Source organism: Rhipicephalus sanguineus, chromosome 3 (assembly GCF_013339695.2).
Source record: "Rhipicephalus sanguineus isolate Rsan-2018 chromosome 3, BIME_Rsan_1.4, whole genome shotgun sequence".
Lineage (NCBI taxonomy): Eukaryota > Metazoa > Arthropoda > Arachnida > Ixodida > Ixodidae > Rhipicephalus > Rhipicephalus sanguineus.
The window spans coordinates 229,837,926-229,863,178 of NC_051178.1; the positions used below are offsets into that span (position 1 = coordinate 229,837,926).

Here is a 25,253-nt window from a genome sequence, read left to right on the forward strand (position 1 = left end):
GATAGCCTGCTGGATCGATTCCCGTGTACGTGCGTGTACCATCGCAAAATATCGGCAGCGAATAAAGCTTGGAAGGTATTTATATGATTTTGAAGTTCGCGAGCGCGATCCAGCATTATAGGCGCGCCTAGTGCATTGACACCACCTCGGAGGTGACCCGAGGTGACCCCCCTACTTCCCCTACGTACCTTTGCAGCCGTTACAGTTACGATGACTCGTAGCCGCCATTTTGTTTTTTGACGGTGCGCTTCCCGACGAATCGCTCCTCGCCAGCGGTCAAACATGAATGATTCGCCACGTCGAAATTCATTCGATCCCCGCCGCAAGAAAATCGTCGCCATCAGACACGATGAGCCCGGACTACCGACCCGCGGAAATGCGTCACTGTTTTTGTGCTCACGTGACCGAGCGTTTCACTCGCTAGGTGGTGATAGTTGCTCCCGGCGGCTTGCCGTTTTTGGAGCTCTGTCAAACCGAAACTGAGGCTGTGTCGGTAATGAGGAGCTTGTAATTATTTATCTGTCGCGCGCTGCAGCTAACGATGTGCGTGTTATGACTAACAGGCCCCCCAGCAACACATTGCAGCAAAAAAACGCGGGGCGAAAATTTTTGTGCAGGACTCCTTTAAAACTCTCGCTGGTAGGCGTTACCCAGTCTGGGCTGTTTCTATTTACGAGTTTTTTTTTTTTGCCAATACCAACTCCTTATGGTCAGTGCCGCGACACAAATTTCATCACGCGTACTGCCTATTCGTTTCCTTGTGCATTTTTCTAACTGAACACCGGGCTAGGGAATGCCAGCTGTCATTCGCATTGTTTCGTAATCTCTTTCGATGCCGTTCATTAGGCCGCCTAGGCTTTCGATATGTGCCGATGTGAACAGTAGCGACAGCTTAGGACTCGCATTGTTGGCGCCTGAAGCCATCTATTACAGAGGGCCGGTAGAGGTCACATTGAGGGCTACGACAGTCGGGCGGATGGAACTTTTTTTTTTTTTTCACTTTCTCCAGCTGAGGTGCGAACAAGTCGGCCCGTGATTCCCAACGAGAGTGAAATCTTAATCTCATAACGAACGGCTGCCATCCCTGTAATCTTTGGAGCACGCATGCGTGAGCACGCGGCTTAAAGTTAATCCTTTGGGCGGACAGCAAAGGCAAGCCGCTGCTCTCGGCGCCCCTCGGGTACCAGTGCTTGGTAGGTAATCCGCTCCAGAATTTAAGATTGAACCTATCCATCATTAGCTGCGGGTCTATCTTTCTTTTTCTCTTCCGATTGGTTAAAAGAGCGCCGAACCTTTCGGCGCAAGCGGGCATGACCGACTTAGCTCTTACACGCTTGACAGTGACGGTCGCACTCGATCAAAGGGCTTCGTACCGCTTGCACGGAACCACGCGTTTCGGTAACCCCAATTCTGTGCATTCAGCCAACGCACAACGCCGAAGCAGTATATACCCTGTGATCGCTCGATGAGCTTTACATTCGCGCTGCGTTGTTTGCAGTTTCGGTAGGCCTTGGGAGATATGCGACGGGCGCCGGTCCTTCTCTATGCGCTGCGTATATGTGTGTGCAGAACGTGTATCGAATCGTATACGCCTTTGCTACCGATTTCAACGTATACCATAGACACGTGTACACAGCGGAATGAGTCCCTCTCGTCTGTTCAAGTTCTGTACAGCACTTGATCAGACTCGCCGCAATGACGCATTCTGGCACTTCATTGAAGTACTGCTGTTGATCTTGACTCTATACTCACAATCAGTCGGGAAGTGAAATTGAAGCATGGGTGCCAAGTTTCGAGTCGCAAGGTAAATGAAAAGCGGGACGGTATCGTGTGGGAACAGGAGTGGGTGTAATAACGACAGCGTGTTCTGTTTACGGTGCTCCACTGTGTTTGCCTTTGAAGCCGAAGGTTCGCAATGCGAATGCCGTTGAAAAGCTTGAACGACACCCTAAAAAAAAATGTTTGATAACGCATGTGAATAAAACGGTGAGACGTTTGATTATTTCGGCCTCGTAAGTTGCCGAGTGCCACGAGTCAACGGAGCCTTGTTTGCTAACCTTCATCGCGACTTTCCAATATAACCGTTGCAAACAAATAAACTGAACGTCGTTAACCAACCTAATGTGCATGATATTTAGCAAACTGCAAACGCAACAGAGTGCCAGCAAAAGGCAGAGACGTAAGTCGTAATTTTGTTGGTAAACACAAGCACTTGTATAGTTCTTCTCGTGAGCACGCGAACGTGACAAATTTAAGTTTCCTGAGATTGAGTCGCATTTACCGCTCTGTTTCTCTCTCTCTCTCTCTCTACAGCTGTTCGCACAGGTCAAGAAATTCGTTATTAATTAACAAAAACAGCGGCTGTTGAGGTGACCCTTCGTTCTGTGACACGTCGCTTGGTGTTGGTTGCGTGCGCTTTTTTTTTTTTTCTTCACTCTTCACCAAAGTCGTGAACAGTGAGTGACCGTCAGCTCCGTTGACCCGGGCGGGTTTCATTGCGTGGTGCTCCGTATACCGCTTCCGCGGCTTTCACAACGTCGGAAACTTGGTCTTTACCGGCGCGTGCAGTATTTTTTTTTTCTTTTTCTCGGCAGCACAGCGCAGCCCACGTCTTCCGCCTCATATTGAAAGGAGCTCAGTTCTGGAGAAACGAGGAAGAAGCCCTGCGAGGGACGACCGAATTTTATGGCCTCCTCGTATGCCGGCGACGTGCGAAGATAAGAATTAGCGCCGAGCGGACAAAAACTCGGCACCGTTCTCCTCGTTTGAACGCCTGTTTCTCGTGGACCGGACCAAGTATACAGGCGCTGCACGTATTATCGTCCACGCGCCGCGCCTATAGCTTCTCCTGGGTGCATTGAAGGGCGTCATAAAACAGAGCTCGCTCGGTGTTCTCGACATCGCGAGAGAAGCGATCTTATCAACCATCTCGAAAGTTGGAAAGCGAGAAGTACATGCGGTCGCATTTTCTTCGAATTCCTGAGCTGTGAGACTTCGTAGCTCTGCACACCGCCCCGTACAGATGTACCACACCGACAAGGCATGAATGAAGCCGGAAGACTGCGAAAGGGTCGCCTTGCCAATGAGTCTTAGGACCTTAATCCCCTTCTGCCGCACTCGAATCTCACCAACGCGGCTGTAGAAAGTTCAGCGTCATAGATCTAACGACGCTCCCAGAATGCCGAGTATAAGCTGCGTCCAGAGTTCGCGAACAATACCTTTTGCGGATGTTCGGTCCGCAGCCGTACCCTATAGAGGTACCACGTCGTCACATATAGGCGTTCGCAACAAGAAAACGTCTTTGTTCTCATCCGGAACAAAGCTGCTTCCCTGTTTGGTCATGAAGCGCCGAGCAATTCCGCAGATGAGCCGCGTTTCTGCGGCTGCTGCCAACGACACTCGTTGAAGCGACGTCGTGAAAATGGCGTGCGGACACTATTACCATTATCGCGCTGTCTCTGTTGCGGTCACAACGTTCAGATTAATCCCAGAGCCAAGGCTTAATCAGCTCAAGATCGGCGATTACTAGAGGCACAGGTAAAAGAGAAAGGTTTCTCGGCGCAGACTGTTCCCCTTCTCCGGTATTCAAAGGAAACCATGCCATTCCTGCTTGCGCTGATATGCATTCTCGCTTTATTGTCACAGGGGATTGATGGACGGAAAAACAAAGAACAACCAGGGTAGCACGGCAAGCGACACACGTGCTGCCTTGTTCTTCTTCCCCCGTGTCCTCCTTTGTAGCGAGAGCAATACGCACACGCTGCGTTCCTTTTTTTTTTTTTTTCCGAGCTGCGTAAGCGTACTGCCGACTCAGAGTCACCGCAGAAACAAGACTTGTCAGTGTTTTGGGAGCAAAACCGGAGGCCTTCCCCCTCTCATTTCCTTTCTCTCATTCCTCCTCCTCCTCTTACGTCCTCCATGCATAACGTTCGTCGCTCCTTCCTTTCGAGGGAAACCCGACAAGAATCGGAAGGCAAGAAAAAAAGTATACACACTCGCCAACTGCTCGGAGGAAGGTCCTTTCTCTTTCGCGCGTGCAGAACTAGAAGCGGGTGAAAGAGACAGAGAGAAAGAGAAAAAAGAAATAGAGAGAAGAGGGCGGTACTTTTTTGCCGACGCTGCTCGGAATCTTGGCCTACATCTTCGTCAGTCGTTGCTTGAGTTTTGGTCGCTTCCGCAGCGCGGTCGCTGGCAGTGCTCTCTCCTGCCATTTGTCGAACCGGCCGGCCTCCGCGCGGACTCGCTGTCGCTGGCGTCGCCGCTGCGTCCACGACGTGTGTCGCCGAGAGTCTACCGCTTCCTTCCGTCGTGACCACAGCTGTCCCGCGCCGCGCGAACGGTCTCGGAGCCGCTCGTGTAACAACCGAGGCTGCTGCTCGGCCGGATTGCCGTAGCGCCAGTGGGACCCTTGACCTTCCTCCGACTAGAGAGTGTGTCTGTGTGTGTGCTCGCGTGCTCTGTGCTTGCTTTGAGTGGTGTGGCTTTTGAGCGCGCTGGAAAAGAAGGAAGCGACTGTCGTCTTGCGCGGGCTACTAACGTCTGTTGCCCCGGATGAGCGAGCCAGGCCGACTTCCCGCGCAATTAGCGACGACGATTGGAGGTCTTCCCGGCGCCAGGACGAGCACTGACGCCTCTCTTGCGGCCCCGACGGCTCGTTCTTCGGCTCGAGCGACTGGATTACACAATGCACCTCCCCCTCTAAAGCCTCGCAACGAGCGCTCACTTCCCGCACTTGATCATCTGGAGGAGGCGCCTGGACTCATTTGTAGTCCCAGCACTCTCATCTTGAAGTAAACGCGAGCGCTCGACCGCATCGAAGTTGTAAAGTATCTTTTCGTATACAAGACCCACAGCGATCTCTACCTACACTCTTCATCAGTGTTCTTTGCGAGTGTGAATGAGCGAGGTCACTTACGGCTGCGTTCTCGACATAGGAGATTACCTGCACTGACTGGTGAACTTCGCAGTGGACCCGTCACGCCCTAGTGGGCAGGCATCTGCAGACTTCTCCACGTGTCCCTATGCGGCGCGCGCCGCGGTGATCGACAGTGAACGACACTGTACTGTGCAGTGCTTAGTCGCAGTCACATCCTGTGTCGTTATTACCGTTACATGCGTGGTCACGTGTTCTGAGGCAGCACCACACCGTGGCATCGCTGCGACATGGAGGTCCCGGAAGGAGTTTGCTCCAAGGAGAACGAATGCGCGAAGGCGCAAGAAGACAGTGGAGAAACCGAGGCGGTGCAGCAGCGTGGCGTGGGTAGGTTGTTACAAAGGCCAGCTCTCATACGCCGCCGGCCCACGGCCGATTGCGTTGCATGCGCGAGCGCACTCTTTCTTATTCTTCTTCTAATTTGCCTTCTTTTTTTTTCTGTTTGCTTTTTCCGAATTAGCGGGTAGCGAGCCACCCCGTAGGGCGTCCTCTTGAACCGCGTGGGCTGGGCCATTCGATTGAGGTTTATGGGCGGCTACTCCCGGCGTTGTTTATGCAATTCGCTCGTTACACTCTTTGCGAAGAGTCCGTTACGGCGCGAAATGGTTCGGTTGGCCGCGATACTCACTACCCCCGCCGGCGCCGGCGAAAGTTTTGCTCACGCCAACTGTTGTTCTATGCAGCTTCCCGTGTGGCCATTGTCGCTACGGCGAAGGCCGGGCGGCACGAGGTTTGTTCGCTTTGTGCACGCGTCCGCGCGTGCTGAAAGCAATGTAGAGGTTACAATGCGCGGGAATTCTGCGAAGAGAAAAAAAAAAGTGAAAAAAGATTAGAAACGGGCGTTTGAGTGTGCTGCCCTGCTCCAATGGCACAAACAGTGAGTGTCCATGACGAAGCAGCGAGAAATCGTCGATTGTTATAGCCGTGAAACACTATATCTCGTAATATTTGAAACGACGCATAGCGACAAAGATAAAAGTTCGCAGATATCTGCGAAATTGCCGAAAATTTTATATTTTTTGTCTTTGGGTCGGTACACAGTTTCTGCGGAAATGACGGGGCATTTTGAAGCGTACTGTGTAGATAGTTAAAAGATGAATTATTCTGTGGCGCATGTCTAAGTCACGATATCATCACGAGGCACGCCGTAGTGAGAGTCTCGGGATTAAATTTTTGACTACCTGGGATTATTTAACGCGCCACCTAAATCAAACTCTACGAATGCTTCTGTGCACAATCGAATTGCGGACGCCGCGGGTGGCAGTCGAGCCCGCATCTTTATGCTTAGCAGCCGCTATACCGGCATGGTGGGTTGTTTATCTTTCAAATACTTGACCATGCGTTGATGAAACGTCATTAATCATTCAAAGCCAATGTTCCTATAATGTAACAACGATGGCCCTGATAATGCTGTTTCTGTAAGTCAAAAAGACTACAATGGAAATATAGAACAAAGAAAAGAGAGGGGGCACGTAATGATTTATTTTACCTGGATAGAGGCTTAATTATTCTAGGTGTGCATAATAGTAGGTTTTAGCTATAAAGTAGCACCTATCAAGGTAGCCCAGGTCGGATGCTGATGTAACCGGCACGAATTCATCGCTTCTTTTTCTTCTTTTGTTTGCTTTTTTTTTAGACGCGCCGCTTTGTACTTCGTGTTTTTTTAACGGAACCAGTACATTCGTGTCGTAATGTGTGCCGTTCACCCACCGTATTGAGGTTAACGTTCTTCTGGGCCTCGCCAGATGTGTACGCATGTCTTACCAGTTCATTATATAGCGCTCAACGCAATATCGATTCTATGTTTAGCTCCGATTGTTTACTCTCCTGCGCAACGCCGCAGTCTCGCCGTGCACGGAGAAAATCACAGACTTGCGCCGAAGCCCCGCATCTGTTGTCCTTCCGCCTTGCAAATAAATGGAAGCGGGCCGCACATCTGTTATCAGCAAAACGTACCAGCCACCAAAAAATGGCACCGACATTTACCTGCGGTAGTGTTTTTCGCTTAAAAACAAACTATGGGAAACACTAGAGATCCAGTTCTTTTACTCGCGATGAACGGTGCGTTTTGAGTCCTGTTTCCTGCTTTAATGCCAGCTATGCCTCTTCCAACCAAAATAAATGCAAACTTCACATCCTCTTGCATGGCTCGCTTTTCGAGGCCTTCGGCGAGGAGGAGGGTATGTAAGAGGAGGCGGGGGAAACGCGACGAAGAAAACAACGCCCCGCAATCTTCCTAATGGCCTTGCGAAAATGGCCGCCGTGTTTCGAAGCGCGGCGCGCGGCCAACTCAACGCTGTATAGTACGGAGCGCGGACGCGTTCCAACTGATACTTAAATCCGCGAAATAGCGGCCGATCGGTGGCACAGCCTATCGAGAACGCCGCTACCTGTCCTTGCGACTATAGAAGCATCGAGAGAGGAGAAATGGGATAACGAGAGGCTGGTAAGAAGGTCGAACGGGAGACGCAGTTTTTAGCCAGAACGCGTCACAGTCTTTCCTTCTCTCTATGGTCGGTTGCGTTATACTGTATGCGTACAGCTATGTTTCAGACCCCTCGCCTTTTCCCCAGACGTGGTACACGATCGGCTTCACTTTTTTTTTTCGTTTGTTCTACCGCGCTTCACCGGCCAGAAGTGAAGTTGGTTAGGCGCGCCTTCTCTTGGCCACGCCACCCGGAGTTACGTGAACTGCACGGTGCACTGCCTGCTAATACTTGGCGCGGACGAGATATCTATCCGCTTGGCCTGCGTGGCGTGCGCCAGTCGCCTTTTGAATACTGACGGCCGTTATTCTGAGCTCTCGTCCTCCGCATCTTACTGCAACGTTCGGCGAAACGGCGGCGGAGACCCAAGGTCTTGCGAAGGGGGGCTTCCCGTTATACTCAGCTGACGATTTCTTTCTGCGTGGTGATAAAGATAAACGTGCGAAAAAGGCTGCGCGAGACGAAGCAGTTGCCGGACGAAGCCCCGTTATCTCGGTGCATGCTTAAATGCCCGCTTCACAACGGCTGACTCAAGTATTTACAGCGTGGTCGTCGAGCCTGTTCTACGAGATAGCCGGCTTGCTCCTCGACGCTCCTACTATATCGGGGATTGATAACCGCTGTCTGTGTTCGCGAAAGAGCAGCCGTGTTCAAGGTTGTCATTCATTTGGCTTGCTAAGATGGCTCAGAAGCTGCGTGCGCAAACGAGTGCTTCCTCACTCACACAAGTGGGGCTGGGCCGTCCGTGCGCTTCGCCTGATGGATCATGTAGAAGAGAACCGCGGCACCCTTTTTTTAGTGTTTGCACGCGCAGTCGAAAGAGAGCCGTGGTCATTTGCAATGCAAGCAAGCGCTCTCGGCCGGCGCTTCCGATTTCGATGACGACGTATACGTACGCGCGACGTGCTCGGCTTGTTTGAACGGGCGCCGGACATGCCTTCACGCACGCACTCCGCGTGTTCTCAATTACGGCCCGTGTGTACAGGGCCGGGCATTCTCACTTTCGACGGGCCGTGTCTTTCTTGGTCGGCTACACTCGTTAAAGTCTCTCAGAAGAGCGCGACCGCTTTGCTCGCACTTCCGTCGATGATGCGCAGTTCCAGTTTTGTTACTTTTAAACATCCACGGGTTTGTCTTTTATGTAGGGCGTGCATGCTTCGTGATGCCCTCGTCGTTCGGTTTCTCAAGACGCTCGTGACTACATAGCGTGTGCCACCATACGCGAGGCGTTTGCGGCTCATTTTGAAACAGCTCGTTGGTGCTAACTGCTTGGAACGCGCGCGCGTAGTTCCTCGAAGTGGAGCGAACGAAAGAAGGCGACGCGCGGTAAGGAAGTGCCGAGAGGAATTTGTGGGCAGTCGAACTGCGGCCATGCAAGATGAAAGCAGATGGAAGTGAGCGGCTGTCCACACGTTTCTAATGCGATATTCATGAGCGCCGCAGGCCTTTTGTAGAAATAAGGAAGAAGAAAGTACACCGCTAGCGGTAGTTGCATGAGACTTGGCGGAAGTGTCACGGGGAAAAGTTGTATGCACTGAGACCATCATCAGATAAACGGACCTGGGTATACGTCGCTCTTCACCTGGAAGTGTCCTTTGTGATAAGCATGTAATGCGGCTGCCAGTCCTCTGCAGTTTTACGTTTCACTGCTGCTTTCGATTACGATGTCTAGTTCATCAACAACTGCTTATCTTCGCTTGAAGTTGCTCCCTGGTGATAAGAATGAAGAAGCCGATGCTGCGATTGGTTTGCATTACTGGCGACAGCCTCTGACAGACCGTATCTTAATCATCAATGGTCGCACAAACGTTTCGAGAAGGTCACGTGTCTTTGTGAGGACCCTGCAGGAGATGAATCGTTGTCAAACGCCGTCAAATTCTTGTCAAGGACATTGACTTACACTTGAGACTTCCCTCGTTTGAGAGCAATGTCGAGAAATTCGAGTTGTCGTCCTGCTGTGAAGTGTTTGACTTATTCTGCCGATGTATTACGGGCTGCAGCCTTGCAGTGGACGAATTTGTTATGCTACCGTTTTATGCGACAAATTCTTACCGAAGAATTTTCTTTTCTTTATGCAGAAGAAGAGAACAAGTCTGACTGGGCGCTGCCATCGACTGTCGGCCAAGTCGACGATCTTGCTCCTACCAGCGGTGATGAAGAAATCTTGAGCCCCATCGAACACGGTAAGTTTCCTCAGGTGACTTAAAAGCGTTTACTAGAGAGAACGAAAAGCTTTTTCTTTATTAAAAAGCATAGTTACGTCATTTGTGATGTTTGATATATTACAACGCTTGCATGTTGCAGTATTCAAGGTTACGGCATTCAAGCCTGGAGATATCTGAATTCGTTTTGCTTGTTAATGTGTTTTTAAACCTGGTACAAGGCCATCAGGGGAATGGAAACGGAAGAGTCAATTTTCATGCAAACCTTGAAGCAGTGTCACAGCGCACGAAAACGAAAGCTATGCAGTTGGAGAAAAATTCGTCCACGAAAAAGTATCGAGCTGATCCCTTCCCGAGGTCGCTCAACGATCTGCTATACAAGATGATAGCAGATCGTAGAGTGAGGCCGGATTATTCGACACGTGCGCAAAATGTAACCCTTAAATTTACGAACGTGTTGCTACGTTGGACCTCACGATTGGCAGGGTCGCGACTTTTGATATTATTTCGAGGCAGCGGTACTATAGGTACACAACACATTGTCATCTAGAATAGCGATGTCAAATCTACGATGATGGAAGTTTCCCGGTGTAGTCGCCTATTTTAAAGTTTTACCTCTTTGCAATCGCGAAGGGCCATCGAACACGGCTATTAAAAGGCCGTTGTTGGTGTCATCGGTCTTATACGCGTACACGGAAAGAAGAAGATCGTTTGGGCAACTTGCTAACTGCGGACGTCATTGAGATTTCTTGAGATAGCAGCCTTATCGCTTCCTCCATAGAATCTAGTTCCTTAACTGCTGCCTTATCGGCTATGTTGACAGTGTTCACTTTTCGCACAGAGTTTCGCCAGAGGCGAAATGCCGTTAGAGGGTGCCATCGCTGGACGAATTCAGAGTCGCACTGACCGTACACTGCTTAAGCACCGAAGCGTGCGCGATCATGCTGTGCGCAGAGCGATACAGATCGACATTTACCTCACTTTTTTCCCCCACCATTTATTCTCAGCTATGCAGAGTCACGTTTATATTCGCTTTTCGATAAGGAAACAATAGGAAGAATGTCGCTCGTGCATTGTGCTTACGCACTCGAGTCTCGGAGAGGGACAGATAAGATTGTGTTTCATGGTGAGAGTTAACATCAGAACAAAAAAAGACAATGTATACACGGGCGTCCTGCAATGCCTTCGCTCCTAAGCGAAGAATCAGATAGGAGCACGAGGGATCGAGTGCGGCATATTTAAACCGTTCAAACGCGGAAGAAACGGAGGAAGTGGAAGTGCACGAAGGGACCGGCAGGAAACGGAATGGGCCTCTCGGCTAACTCGAATGGGCCACTCCCATACGTAGGGTTAATATATAGCGGCGGTATACATACATCGTCGTCATAACGGTGCGTAAGACAATCATTTGTTTCGTCGGCGTGAGAAAGTTGCCGGTCGGTAGCCTCGCTCTCAGCGCCGCCGCCATTCCGCAGGGAGGGCTGTATACCTCGCGTTGCGAGGCCATCGTTTCTTTGTTCTGACGCGCATCCCTCGCATATAGGCGCGGCGTCATTACTTTTGTTTTAGCTCGCGTGTGTGTGTACACGCGTAAGCCGGAACAGAGGCTCCAAATCGTGTGTAGGACGAAGCCTCACTGGGGATATGTATAGAGCGCACAACGGCGGCACGGGGGCGTTGTGCGTGAGAAAGTTGGTTGGAGGCCGATCTCCTCATATATGAGAGATGCGTATAGGTGTAGGTATATCTCGTTGTACAGGAAGCGCAGGTAGTGCAGTGCGCGCGCAAGACTGTTTGCCTCCTGAAAAGGACGCGCATTGGGGCGACTGTGTAGCATCGGTTAGTCGTGAGTAGCCCACGTACTGTTTATTGGGCATCTCGTGGAGGCGCGTCTCGCGCACTGTACCTTCTTGGTCCGACCTGATACGATTGAAAGAAATGTAGATTATGTAACATTGTGCCGTACTTAACCGTGGGTGCATACACTATTGTTTCTTTCCAACCGTCTTTACCTCTCCTCATACCCTTTCCTTCTTGAGAACGTTACGATTTCCTCGCCGACTTGTCGTACCAAGCTTTGAAAGCACTCGTCATGTATTGATTTCTCGAGGAAGCTTTAGAGCCTACGTTTACCGTTGCTAGTAAAACTTGGAGCGCTCGATGAGGTCGTTCGGGCAAGCAAAGGTCATTCGCAGTGACGAAAGTATACCTGGACCGCGGCCAAATGCGTCAAGACCCTAAGAAGTCGTACGCGTACACTACTCCAGTTCCTGAGGTCGACAGCTTCTCAGTGAATGACTACAGTTTCTATGAGTAGCTTAGGATGAAGCGTTTGCCTCAGTGTTTGAGATCATTTAGTTATTTACTTGCCACGACGAGAACAAAGGCACGCACGCACGCACGCACGCACGCACACACACGCGCACGCACAACCCTCCCTGCGGAATGGCGGCGGCGCTGAGAGCGAGACTACCAAGCGAAACACCAAGCACTCTTCTAATAGCGCGAAGTGCGCAAACGGCAGTCCTGTAACGGCCACTGAAACACTGAATATCCACCAATGATTATTATTACAACCAGAATGTTTGCCTGTTTTAGGCTGACATTATAGCTGAGTGCGTGACTATCAAAAGAAATGCTTGATATTTTAACCAAGGGTAAAAATCTCAGAAGCCTCTCTATTTTGCACGCCGTGCTTGGACCACTCTCATCGTGTTTGAGAGCGGCATACACTTTATCATCTCTATCTGATTCACCTACTAACATTTCTCAGGCGCATCTGATGTTATGCTGTTCTTGGACATTCTGTTGACATGACTCATGAGTACAGCCGAACCATGATCGCGAGGTCACTGAATGAAGCTACCCGTCACGCCTCTATCTCGTCGGTACTGCTCGCAACTTCCAAAATTGTGCAGATAACAATCTCTGACGCGCACGCGACCGCACAACAAGGCAGATAAGAAGTGATTTCAGACCGTCGCAGCGTGCATGCACAGAGTAACAGGGAATCATGGAAAATCTCTCCGACATCGGTGCACGTGCCTGTAGTGGAGCGCACGCGCTTTAATTTGCATAGTGTAGAGTAGTACTCACTCAGAACCCGTCGTTATCGAGCGGTGCTTATTTTTTTTTTTATTCTTTCGTTTTCCCACGTACCGTACTGCATTCCTGAAGGGTGTAACGTCAAAGAGCTGGACTTCACTAGCGATAACGAGTGCACCAGCAACAGTCGAATACCGCGCATTCCAGAAGCCTGATTGAAATTGTCTTTTTTGTGTGCGTGTGTGTGAGCGTATACAACGCTGGACGCATTCCGCGCATTCCCATTTCGATATATCGCTCGTGCTGCGTAATCCAATAAGAGGAATTCTCTAGCGTCCGTATAATACACGAAAGTGTCGTAATTGTCACACCGCTTTCGTCACCTGGTACAAAGAGATCAGAGAATCGATAAGCTCTCACACGGAGCCAGGAAAAAAAAAACTAAACAGAGAAAGACCGACCTGAGAAACACGAGAAATACGAGTGCGCTACTGTCGGTTTGTTCAGCGTTGGCATAATGAGGCGTAATAAGGGGCAGCTAGCCGTTTGTGCAATAGCGCCCACGGGGGCAACTCGCTCACTCTGAATGCAAGCTGCGAACGTGGCCGGGATTCCGAAGAACCGCTTAAGGAGCTCCGTCGGTACATAACACGAACGAAGGTGGTCAGTCGGCCATTGCGGGGCAGTTAATACGGGTGCGTGAGGAAGGCGCTGCGGATGGATTTCAAGGCGCTTGGCCCGAGGGGTGCAGGCGGCTATACAAACGCTTCGGCTCGTTAAAGAGAAAAAAAAAATGCAACGTGGTGGGAGCTGGGCGCGGATGGATAAGATTGTGCGTCAAGGCCCGTATACAATAAATCGCTTCGCGCCGTGCCGCCATTCGTGATAGAAATCTAAACATTGGCGCAGGGGGCTTGCAAGTCCCGTGACCATTCTGTTCTCATACAGACAGATATATTTGAGAATTTTCTTAGAAGCCAACTTACTTAAACCTGCTCACTATAAATGACAAAAGCTCTTGGATCATTCATACATTTTCAGTGACTATAAGTGTAAGTTCTACACACCAGTAGAAAGTGATCGTTGATAGTCACGAGATACTCTACAAGGAATCCAGACACTCAAGAAGGCAAGCGCGCGAGGGGCAGGATGAAAGTTTGGTGGGTAGATGAGATAAAGAAGTTCGCGATTATAACGTGGCCGCAGCAAGCACAGGACCGGGTTGACTGGTTGACGGCGGAACATGGGAGAGCCTTTGCCCTGCAGTCGGCGCAGTCAGGCTGATGATGACTTTGCAAAGCCTCTGAAGACAGAGTTTGATCAATGACATAATTAGTGTGTTAATGCGAAAGCAGGACCCGCATTCATAGGTGTTTTTTTTTATTATTCGTTACAGTATTCTTTCCCTCCCTGGCTGACGACCTTCGTTAAAGGGGCCTGCAACTTATGCTCAAAAAGCGCTGCCGATCGGTAGTCGAGGCTCCCGAGAACACGCGAGCCAAATATTATAGCGATGCGCACGGCCTGGAATTTACAATAAATTCTCAAAGTCAGCTGAAAATCGCTCCCTCTTCTCTCGACAAATGATGTATTAGTCCGCAAAATATGACGCGATTGTCGGCAGTTCCACCATTGGCTGATGTATAATCACGATAACACCCTCATTATTACTTTCGTTGTTGATTTTGAGTTCAATAAGTAGATAATATGTATGTTTATATTATGTTATCGCGTTAAAAACACCGAACAAACATTATATTAGCACTTCCGGTCTCACCGACAGCTCGTCTGCTCGTAGTTGCGTGGTTCCGTTTCTTCGCCATGCGCAGTGGCCGAAAACGTGAATATTTCTGTGCTTTTGACCATCGCGGGTTGCCGTTGAGAGTGGCAGCCGTTCGAGTGTTGCCTCGTCAGCTGAGAACTGCATCGTCGCACGTTCTCACGACCGACCGAGGCACGGGCGCAGCGTGTCTCCGATAACAATGCTGGCGTCCGGTAATGGCGGCGCTTCGGGGTCGTCTGCCAGTGCCGTCCTTACGAGGCGGTGTATCCGGAGTATGGGCCGAAACCGATCTCAGCTGTCATTCGTTCCAAACGAGCGCGCAGGTTTGCTTCCATGGTTGGCAGAGCGATGAAAACACTACGGCGTTCGAGGTGCACACCCAACATTACCAAACCGACGCGCAGTTTTTCAAGCACGCGGCGATACACAGTGCGATCGACTCCGCTCGACGAGAACGACACAAGCCGACCGGAAGTGGCGGCACAGACCACGTGGTTGCGCCCACGTCAGAGAGAAAAAAATGAAGAAAAAAACTCCGCCGGCGCTCTTGGGCGGAGCCTCGCTCCTCTGCGCTCCCCCCGTCGACTCGCTGCCTAGCTTTCCGCGCGCTCGCGGCGTTGAGTTGAGGGAGAAAGCTGCGGAACGTGATCTCTATAATTTGGTAACACCACTTAGACTTGACGGATTCGAAAATTTTTGCGGCATATGACTCGTTAGAGTCATACGTCAATAATGAGACTATTCCAATACAACTAAGAAAGGTGTTGCAGGGCCCCTTTAAAACATCGTTCGCTTTCATTAATATCAATCGATATCTCGATACTCCGGTACCCCATCTTAGACACCGTCCGAGCGAGGAACATTTCTCAAGTACTGTGTCTCATTACAAGAGCTAATTACATTAGATTTACATTAGCTACTTCTTAAGACCACGGTCAACCGCGAGCCCCTTCACGCGTGCTATCAGCTCTTCGAATTCTCCCGCACCACATAAGTCGTGACTCCAGCGCTTTCACAATACTGCGCGGTATTACAGGGATCGAATGCGGTGACACACAGCGTGCCATTCCTCGTCCTGCGGCAATATCTTCGTTTTCGTCCGGCGCTCGCAAGGGGGGGGGGGGGGGGGGGGAGGCTGTTTAACTGGGCCACTGCGTAAACGTGCGCATCGATAAGGCCCCCCTCACCCGCCGCACAGCGTTACAGAACGCCTCCGGAAATGCGTGCCCCAGGTGCGCGGCGTTCCTCGCCTTGTTAGCGGCGCCTCCAGCCAGTGCTGCTCCTGCCTCCCGCTGTTCTCGTCCTCTCGTTCTTTCTCTTCCCCCTCTTCGCCATCGGCCGTACTATACATCGTATTGGGCGTATGGTTAATCTCCTTAGCTACGCTTGGCACAGCGCCCTCTACTACGTATGTGCCTTGGGAATGCGGCGGACCTTCGCAATACGCCGGTATTGAGGACGTGCGGATTCTACACCGGATTCGAGGATGAGGTGGAAACGTGAGTTACGAGACATGAACGCCCTGGAATTCCCGTTAATCGCGTGTAGCATTCTGTGAACGTTGCTTTTATCTTTCTGTAAATTCACTAGTGGAATGGCGTGCCCCTGTCTGCGTGCCAGCGCATCGAGATGAACTTATCAAGCGCAAATGTGGCGTTGGAAATGAAGCTTTTCGTCACGCTTATTGACAAAACGCGTCACATTCTCGAAGACGTGTTGCCGGTTGTACTAGGTATCTTAGAGGTCAGTAAACGTACAAGAAGTCATTTATGTTTTAGTCGCATGATCAAAATGCGTGACGCACGCATTTAGAGCTAAACAAGGCGGACACGCAATATGAAGTGCATCTGCTGTCCTGTCTACTTCATATTGCTCGTCCGTTCATGATGTCATTCGCCATACAGGACAGAGTCATAATTAGACCGCCGTACTGGTTAATTTAGTGTATTTTCATGTGTGCCTGCGAGCGCATTCCTGGTGGCGCGTGCGTTCACGTGAATCGGCTCCGAGGTATATCTATAAATGTGCGTATACCCAGCAGGTACACTTGCGTTGTAATAGGCGATTCTTCAGTTCTCAATGGAAAGACACGTATCGGAAGCAGCGCCTCGAAGTGCCACACAGTTCGTCCTCTACCAGATAGCTGCCCGTCTTTATAACGCCCAAGTTCAACATCGCTGGCGTCGCACCTACCTTTTGAAGGGGAACTAATTTTAGTTATTCGTTATTTTTGCTGGCGTCTCACACTGATAACATGCTGTTTTTCAGCGGAATCTCACACATGATGCCCTCTACTAACTGGATTTCGCTGTGCATTATACGAGATAACTGTAACCCGCGCCAATTGTAAAGCCCCGCGGAATAAAATGTTTCGTATTTTGATTAATTTTGATTAACCAATACCACCTTAGTGGCCGCATGATTAGAAGAACTGAGCTAGAGTTATATGAGTCATGGCTCTGTCTCTGCTCGCAGTTTGACGACCTTCTCTTCTATACCGTAAGGCATCGTTTTCTCCACGAGCAGCCGTGATTGTAAGCCATGCATAACACCGCTTATGAAAGACTGTCTCTATGGTTTAGCGCCCGCCGCATCTTCCCTTTAATCGGGCCTCATTTAAGTGAAACAACTTTCATGCCCACCCGCGGAAGTTTATAACGGAACCACTTCCGTTCTGCGCTGTAAGAATTTTATTGGAATCGACTGTGTACAGTAACTCTTTCGCGCATGCACGCTATGCTTGGGCTACGAGCATTTCCGCGTTCGCCACCACGCCACAGGGGGCCGGCCGAATTCGAGGCCTGCACGTTCGATGATGTGACCTTCCTCATCACCCCTTCTCTGAATTAAGGGGTTGCTCTGTTTCAGTACAGCCCCTGTAAGCGAGCGAAGCTAGAGGGCATGAAATGTTTCACATTGTGCATAACAAGCGAACGGCCTGCCAGCCGGCGACGGTGTTGGTTTCCGGCCCTGCCGTGGGCAGCCAACCGGGAGCGTCCGAGGCGACGACGACCACGCAGACCGGGGCGTCGTTTTTCCGTGGCTCGCTCGCGTGACCGCTGTCTGTTGCACCCTGAAAGTGGCGCCGGTGGTGCGCGAGAAAGAGTAGAGAGAAATAGAAAGAAAGAAAGAGGAACCGCCGACAAGGGGGCTCGAGGCCGTTCACATTGCAGGAGGAAGTTCCTATTTTTCGGTCACGGCCCGCGGGAATTTCGATTCGTGACTTTCGAGTGGAGAAAATAACACGGCCGGTTCGAGACGCGAGGCAGAAGCTGTGGCATCGACGACTGCGTGGCGCCTCTCGACGACACGCCACACTGAAGAGTCCTTGAAAGGCCGTCGATTTTCTCTTCGTTCTTCTTTTGTTGGATGCCGTTTTCGCATTCTATACGTCTGAGTTTGCCCTCTTATTTTTTGTTCTTTCTCTTCGCGCGGAGTCAAGAGACCGCGCGATGTGGGCTGGTCCCTCGACCGGCGAGAGTACGGAGCGGTCACACCTTCGAACGAAAGCTGCGGCTTTTTTCGGTTGTTGTTTTTCTTTCCTGTTCTCCTTTAATTTACTTTTTATTCAAAGGAGCAGCATCTTCGTGCGTGTCATTGTCTTTGCGGCGACCTACGATGGAATGCGGAAAAACAAAATACGGCGCCTAAAATTGGTATGCGCATACGCAAGCCGTATTGTGGCGCTTCACTAGGTGCTTTTTCGCGGCTGTTATTTTGCAGCTCTTGAACTTGCATGCTACCTTAAGGTAATCGCTTTCTCCTAAGCGAAAGAGAACATAAAATCGTCATCGGTTACTTCATGTACGTGTGGAACAATGTGATCAATGCCGTTGACATGAAGGCCGAAATTTGTTGCTCCAACGAAGCGCCACGTGTTGTTCCACAGACCCTGAGGCTCAAACTTTTTTGGTGAGTTCTAAGGTTGTCTTCCGACTCGTGCTACCGTAACCACTTTACACTTGCCACTGCTGAAGAAGAGAGGTGAAGACGCCAGAAATGTCCTTTTCTATGAATTATATATTTGTGAGAGAGGCAACCACATGGGGAACCGCGGTGGATGTTTGACCATTCAAACTTCTAGGAGGTTTGTTAAAAGACTCCCTCATTCTTGAAAAGGCTCACTAATAGCTTATCTCCCCCTGTATGTACAAGATCCGCGTAACCTCTTTGTTGCCTGTGAATGCAAGTGCCGCTCCTGAGCCTTTCGCAATCTACAGCCTTACTTTTACAGCGCGAAACTTTCCACTTCTTTGACAAAGTCGACCGACTATTGTGTCTCGTTGTCGCGCTCAAGTTTGAAGCATTTGTCACTTATGACACGGCGGGGCATCCCTTGTCAGCCCTCGCTCCGGGCGACGCGCAAGCGAGCCTTGAACGTCTCAGCGGGCGCGCGCCACCGCCGTCTCTGACATCCGACATCCGCCCTGGAAGGACGTGCACTTCCGGGCGCGCCGCATTTCCCCCTTAAGGCAGCACAGAGCAGGAAGGCTCGCGGCTTTTCGCGGCGCCTAAGGTCATTGCCACGCGTGGGAGAGCAGCGTGAGCGTGTTCGCGAGCAACACGATCTTTCTGCGATCGCGTTGATGGCCCGCGTCTGCATCACGGCGACGAGCACCCGTGACCGATGAGCAGAGACGAAAACGCTGCGCAGCTCGCGCTCGAGGGAAGAGCTTGTGTCGCCAGAGACGACATCCGCTCCACCACCATTGCCGTATTGCGGTTCCTCTGTCTTCTTACGTGTCGCGTGAAGTCGAGTAGCCTGTTCAGCCATCTGGTTTCTGTTTCTTCTATGTGTACCTGTGCACGAAAAGGCTGAGTGAGGCGACAAGGCTTGACCGCGTATCTCTACTACAAGAGATACGCGGCAGCAAACGGCATATCTCTATGACATGCGGCGTATCTCTGGTAGTAGATATCTCTCTTACAAGGGATATGCCGCGAAGGTGTGAAAAAGAAGCAAATTGGGGTCAAAAATATTCCCTTGAGCCACTAGAGGCGATAACACCGCTGCACTAATGCTTCAGGTTTTAGGTGCGCGAAATCGCCCTAGCTCAAGCGAAGCTTTCTTTTGCACTCTTAAAAGTAAATGCTCTTTCTCAAATCAATTATTACCACTGAAAATATTTTTAAATAATATGTGTAAGTCGTAGTCCTGCTTACTGTAACAAAACCAGATGCTGCTTTCTGGAACTTCATGCACCATTTGATATGCGATTGTTGGGTCAACTTTGTGCCGCCTCTACGTCCTTTCGAAGATGCTTCATAGGAAGAGCGCTTGTTTAGAATATCTATTTAAAACTTAGCATGTACAGTACGGTCCGCTGTTAAAGGGAGCACTCGAATGAACATCGTTTATATTGCTTGCCCTCTAACTTCAAGTGCATGTGGAAACATTGCCCGTGCGCGGCACTAGTCTGTCGAAAGGAGTCAAAGCTATCAACCACCAGCAGCCTTATAGAAATCTAAGCCACTATGCTTTTGCAAGAGAGCGAAATCCGGACACGCACTCCACTCAAGTGTTCCCGGCAGTGGACCCGTTTGTACATTGGCCAACTGTGCATTCGTCAGCGTTATCAGCATTGTCTTACGCCCTTTTTTCACACCAACATTAATTCAAATCGGGAATTGTATTATCAAGTGCAAGAGTGTGCTTCAATAGCATATTTTATATTCACTATGTCCTTGCGAATGTGTGGCTTCGGAAATGTTGCAGTATCAATTGGTAATGAACGTAAATATTTTGTCGCAAGCACAGAGAAACCGAGATCAACGACCTGTCTCTTTTTGCTCGCTGTTAGCAGCAAACTATCTTTGCAGACAGAAACCAGGCAGCCTCGAAGCTACCCTGCAATGTTTCTTGTGTCATCGTACTTCGTGCTATGTAATACGATATGTCATAAATAATGCTTGCTGTAATTGCGAAGCGCGATGGTTACCACTTCTCGCGAATGTTGTTGATTGATTACGTGAGCGTAGATCATATGTTTCTATTTGTTTCTTTGCTCAGAAGCACCGAGCCCGTTCCGAGAGAGGGAGGAGAAGTCCCGCACTCCGGACTCGGAAGACCCCATGAGCTCTGACGAAGGCGGTGGCGGAGGCTTCCCGTCCCTGCTGCTGCGGCGGCTGCCGCCTGACGGCCACGAGTTCCCGACCGCTTACAGCGAGCCGTCATTGCCCAAGGCGCCGCCGCCACCATCCGCCACATCCAGCGCTCCCAGCTCCCAGGAAGACGCGCTGCCGCTCAAGAAGCCCATGCACGTCTACGAGGACTCCGGCATCTTCTCGGACGACCCGCTGTCCTCGCTTTCCGCTTCCGAAGGGGAAGAAAAGACGAAGGTTTCCGTGACTAAGTCGCCCAAGGAGTGCTGCAGTCGTCAGGGCGACGGGCGAGCCGCCGTTTCTGGCGAAGAAGCGCCTTGGACCAACGGCGTCGACAAGGACTCCACGTCGTCGCCACCACCACCCACGATGATCGCGGCCGAGCCGCCGCCTGCTGCCGCGATGCCTAAAGAGGACACCAAGTGCCTCCCGGCGACGTTCGCGTCGACGCCCCTGCCCACGCCGACGGCCCAGTACAGCTCTCCTCTCATCCTGGACCGGAGAGCCTCGGCAGAGGCCACGCAGAAAAGATACTCCGGCATGCTGGCCTCCATGCTTGAGACGACAAAGTTCGGCACTAAGCTCAAGGGCCTCGTCATTCCTGACAAGCCCAAGGCGCCTGCAACGGTGGCCAAGACGCTGCCAGTGATAGTGAGCAACTCTGTTGTGCCATCGTCCAACAAAATGGTCTCCGCAATGGACGACTGCAAACTAAGAAGGGACAGCAAACACTCTCCGCCATCGCCGAAACACACTACTTTGCTTGCCGATCCCCCGTGGAAGACGAAGGAGGTGTCCGAGGTGCCCAAGTACTCACCAGCGTTCAAGCGCCGATCTCTTCAGGTGTCAAAGTCGTGCGACGTTTCTCCCGTGCGTGGCAGCTCCCAGAATGGCTTCCAGTTTTCTCTGTCGCACAGTAAGCCCGTGACACCAGTTCTGCCGGAAACGCCTGTCATGTCTCCACCTCCACTCAGCTACACGTCGTCTGGAAGCAGGTCGAGGTCCAACAGCAGCTCCTCTACCTTCTCCAATCCTTCTAGTAGCGGATGTTCGCTGGAAATAGCCAAGAAAAGCCGAGCTGATTCGTACGCCATGAGTGATGGCGAGCAGAAGCAGGCGCCCACTGTCGTCGCTGAAACGCCGGTTGCAAATGGCAAACCTTACGGGCAGTCGCCACTTCTTGAACGATATCTCTCTAGTGCCACCTATGATGAAAAGAACGCCGAAGCAAAGGTGTCGAGGCAGAACAGCGTGAAAAGTGTTTCGTCCACCGATTCTCGAAGTGATCAAAAGACAATCACAAATGGTTACGACGGGCCCAGTGCAAAGTACAACTCCGAGCGGAGAAGTTCGGCTGAAATTCAACGGAAAAATTCCCTCGGCTCCGCGGACGCTGTCATTCAGGAGGCGAAAGCACAGACAGTCAGCGCATCTAGCAGCCCCCCTCAACTGCAGCGGTTACCTTCGACCGAAACAAAGTGCGACGAAAGCAGGAAGGCGGCGAGGACGTGGGACGCCTCCTCGCTGAAGGACGCCAAGACGAAGTACCGCTCGATGGACGACCGTAGTTGGAACTCGCAGTTCAGGCGAAACTCTTGCGAGCAGCCGGTCTACTCTACGAGAGTCAACAGTGCCTCCAGCCTCAGCGCTGACCAGAGGACACGGTCAATGGACTTGAAAGAAAGCCCCAGTGAAGCCTGGCAAAAGAGCGTTAGGGCCAGTCAGCTTGGTCAACAGAAAACGGTGCTCAAGAAAACGATCGACAGCGCAGACAGCGCCAAGAGTTTCAAAGCTTTGGCTCAAAAGTGGGAACAGAGGTCCCAGGACGCGCAAGCGGGCGTTCCGCAAGCACAGAGGAAAGACATGGTCGTTTCAAATGGCAAGAGTCACCCACCGGTTGCTCCCAAGCCTCCCGAATACAACAGGCAAAGCCAGTACATTGTTGCTAACGGAAAGGCATCCCCGTCGACATCGGCCGATTACCCTCCACCCGTGCAACTACGCTCCCAGAGATATCCGCTTTCGAGGCCCGCATCAATGTTCGAGGAAAGGGACAAACCGCGCCTGAGCACTGATTGGCCAGAGTCACATCCTTCATCCTATCTTCGAACCAAGGTGGACAGGCCTTCATCTAGCGTGGCGTACCGAAGCAGCAAGAACTGCTCGCCTTCGCTCAGCGTCAACGACATCAAGAAGGCCTTCGAAAACGAATCGGCGAAGGTACCGCCGAGAACCCTGGCTTCTCTACGAGCCATAAGGTCCGAGCAACAACTTCCCCTTCCCGAACACCGACGGTTCTCATCGATCGACTCGAACGACTCGGGCAACAGCACGGCTTCGAGGGAACAGTACTCTTCCATGACGTCCCTGGCCTCCACGAGCAGTCTCATTTCGCCCCAGGAACTTCAGCAACTTATCGACGAGGCAAACCAATCGCTGGACGAAGCTGGCGCCTCTGGACATGACATTCACGTGGTCATCCTCCACAAGGACTCGCCAACGAGCGGTGTTGGGGTCACCCTTGCGGGTGGCTCGGACTACGAAACAAAAGAAATTACGGTGAGTTGTCCGTAATAAATTAATTGCGTGCATGAAATTCTGGTTAAGATGAGCTCTAAGAAAATGTGGCCAGGGCGGGGATTACATATCCCTTATACCCGTGTCACACGGGCGTTTCGAAGGCCATTGAACCGATGGTCCATTGACTCAACGGGGATGCACGCGCTGCCACACGGGCAGTTTCGAAGGCCATTGAGTCAGTGGCCCATCGAGTCGACGGAGCGCACTACAACTCCATTGAAACTTCGACGGCCATCGAGCGGCGGAAGCGGAAACAGCGTCACCGCGCCCTCTCGTTCCCAGTGTGCTCATACTCATGATTAGAAAAGGAAAAATTTAACCAGTATGCATTAAAAGTAGTGTGCATGGGCGTTGTAACTTATTTACTAAAGTATTTGTGTGATTTCACGCTTCGTTCTGTCACCGCATCCATAGTCGTCAGCAAATTGTTCACGAGCAACAGCTCATTCTCGATGGCGTCGGTGCGTCGGCTTCCTCTTTTGCCGCTTCGATCCCGCAGCCGCGTAGAACACCATAGCGGCCTTGTCATCTGTTTCACGGTCACTCATGATGGCGGAACAGGCACGTAATGAAACCAATGAAACAAAATGAATACACGCAACCGCAAAACCAGGCAAAACTACGTGGTAAACTTCGCAACCCGGAAAAGCGGCCGGACGGGTAAAGCGGTTATAACGTAGCCACAGTTTCGCTGTTCAACAAACTTATAACCAACTCTGCTTATAACTAATAATGCACTTATAATTATGTATAAACATTTTTTTTATATTTCTGAACAAGACAACGCACGAATGCGTTGTGCGCGCGAAGGCTTTTAAGTGGATTTATTTTAGTTCACTTACGACGACATGAAAACGAAAATAAGATTAGCAGCGCCACAAAATGTTTGCGAGAAACACCTGAATCAGTGAACGGCCGTTGAAAACCGTCGTGTGGCAACGCGAGAACTCCATCGAGTTCGATGGAGTTGTAGCGTTTCGATGGCCATCGGCTCAATGGCCTTTCAAACATGCCCGTGTGTCACGGGTATTAGCGGCGCTTAGTGTCAAGCTTCCTGCTCCAAGGTTGTTTGTGCTTGCTGAGCTTGTTTATAAAAACATTTTTATAAATTCTTATCGGAGTAGCGACACTATTTCTGATACCTTCATTGCGAAAAGGAATATCAAACACACTTCTGAAGCTCATTCATAATACTTTGGCATTCAGCCATTGCAGATAGCATTATCTTATTTCAGGCAACATTTCAACAGTTGTACATCACAGATCCCACTAATGAGTTGTGTCTGTCTCTAATGGGTTCCATCATAATGGGTGAAATACACGTCCTGCTGAGCACTGTTGGCACCAATACATGTATCTCGTGCTATATGCTAAACAAGAACTATATCCTAACGAGAGTTGGTACCCTGACGTGTTGCTTTATACATTAAACATGCAGGTCCACAAGGTAATTGCCGGAGGCCTTGCTGACCGGGACGGGCGAATCAGGAAGGCGGATCGAATCCTCTCCATTAACGGCAAGACGATGAAGAACGTGACGCACAAGGACGCGATCGACATCCTCAAGTCTCCGAGGCAGGAAGTGGTGCTGGTCATCTCGCGGGACGGCCGGCAGTCCCTGAGGACGACGCCCAACATCAGTCGAGCCTCGAGCTTATCATCCGTCCTCGACGTGGTCGACGAGCCTGACGTCTCTGCTTCCGCGTCACCTGTGACCGAGGCCCAGCAGAGCCCCACGCCTGCCAAGCACGGTGAGCTGCCTACTCCGCAGAGCATATATTTCCGAATGAAGTAGTGCTCAAATGCAGTTCTGCTCAAGGAATGTTGCAGCACCTTCTTAGCCTTTATATAAGGGTTTTTACATTGGAAAAGAAAGGAACAATGACGAAAGGCCGTAGAAGTTATAATCTAGTTATGGCTGTAATATAATTTACTTAGTAACTTGGTTGTCAAAACATTCACAAATGAAAAATTACACCATTTCCCACTAAAGGGGACCATGAGGCGATGCGAAGCCGGAGCACTTGCACGATGGCGTTCCGTTGGCGTTCTTTGGGCATGCTACCGACCTCGCGTCGTGGAACGCGAAGGGGAACGCTACGCGCGTCTTGTCTTGCCTCTAGCCTGGCCGTTAATTCTCACAGGGCGAGCAGGGAACGCGG

At 50.9% G+C, this 25,253-nt stretch overlaps 1 protein-coding gene across 3 annotated transcripts in view; it reads left to right on the top strand.

Moving 5' to 3' along the window:
* Nucleotides 1-25,253, top strand: part of LOC119388357 (pro-interleukin-16) — a 34,453-nt gene that overhangs the window by 4,531 nt on the left and 4,669 nt on the right. The window contains exons 1-4 of one of the 3 annotated variants that reach the window (XM_037656064.2): nucleotides 5,133-5,260; nucleotides 9,498-9,602; nucleotides 20,420-23,070; nucleotides 24,530-24,842. In XM_037656064.2, coding sequence (XP_037511992.1) covers nucleotides 5,164-5,260; nucleotides 9,498-9,602; nucleotides 20,420-23,070; nucleotides 24,530-24,842 — 3,166 coding nt within the window. In that variant the 5' untranslated portion in view covers nucleotides 5,133-5,163. Of the gene's footprint in view, nucleotides 1-5,132; nucleotides 5,261-9,497; nucleotides 9,603-20,419; nucleotides 23,071-24,529; nucleotides 24,843-25,253 lie in introns of those variants that run through there. The other 2 variants (XM_049413921.1, XM_049413920.1) reach the window with 2 other exon arrangements.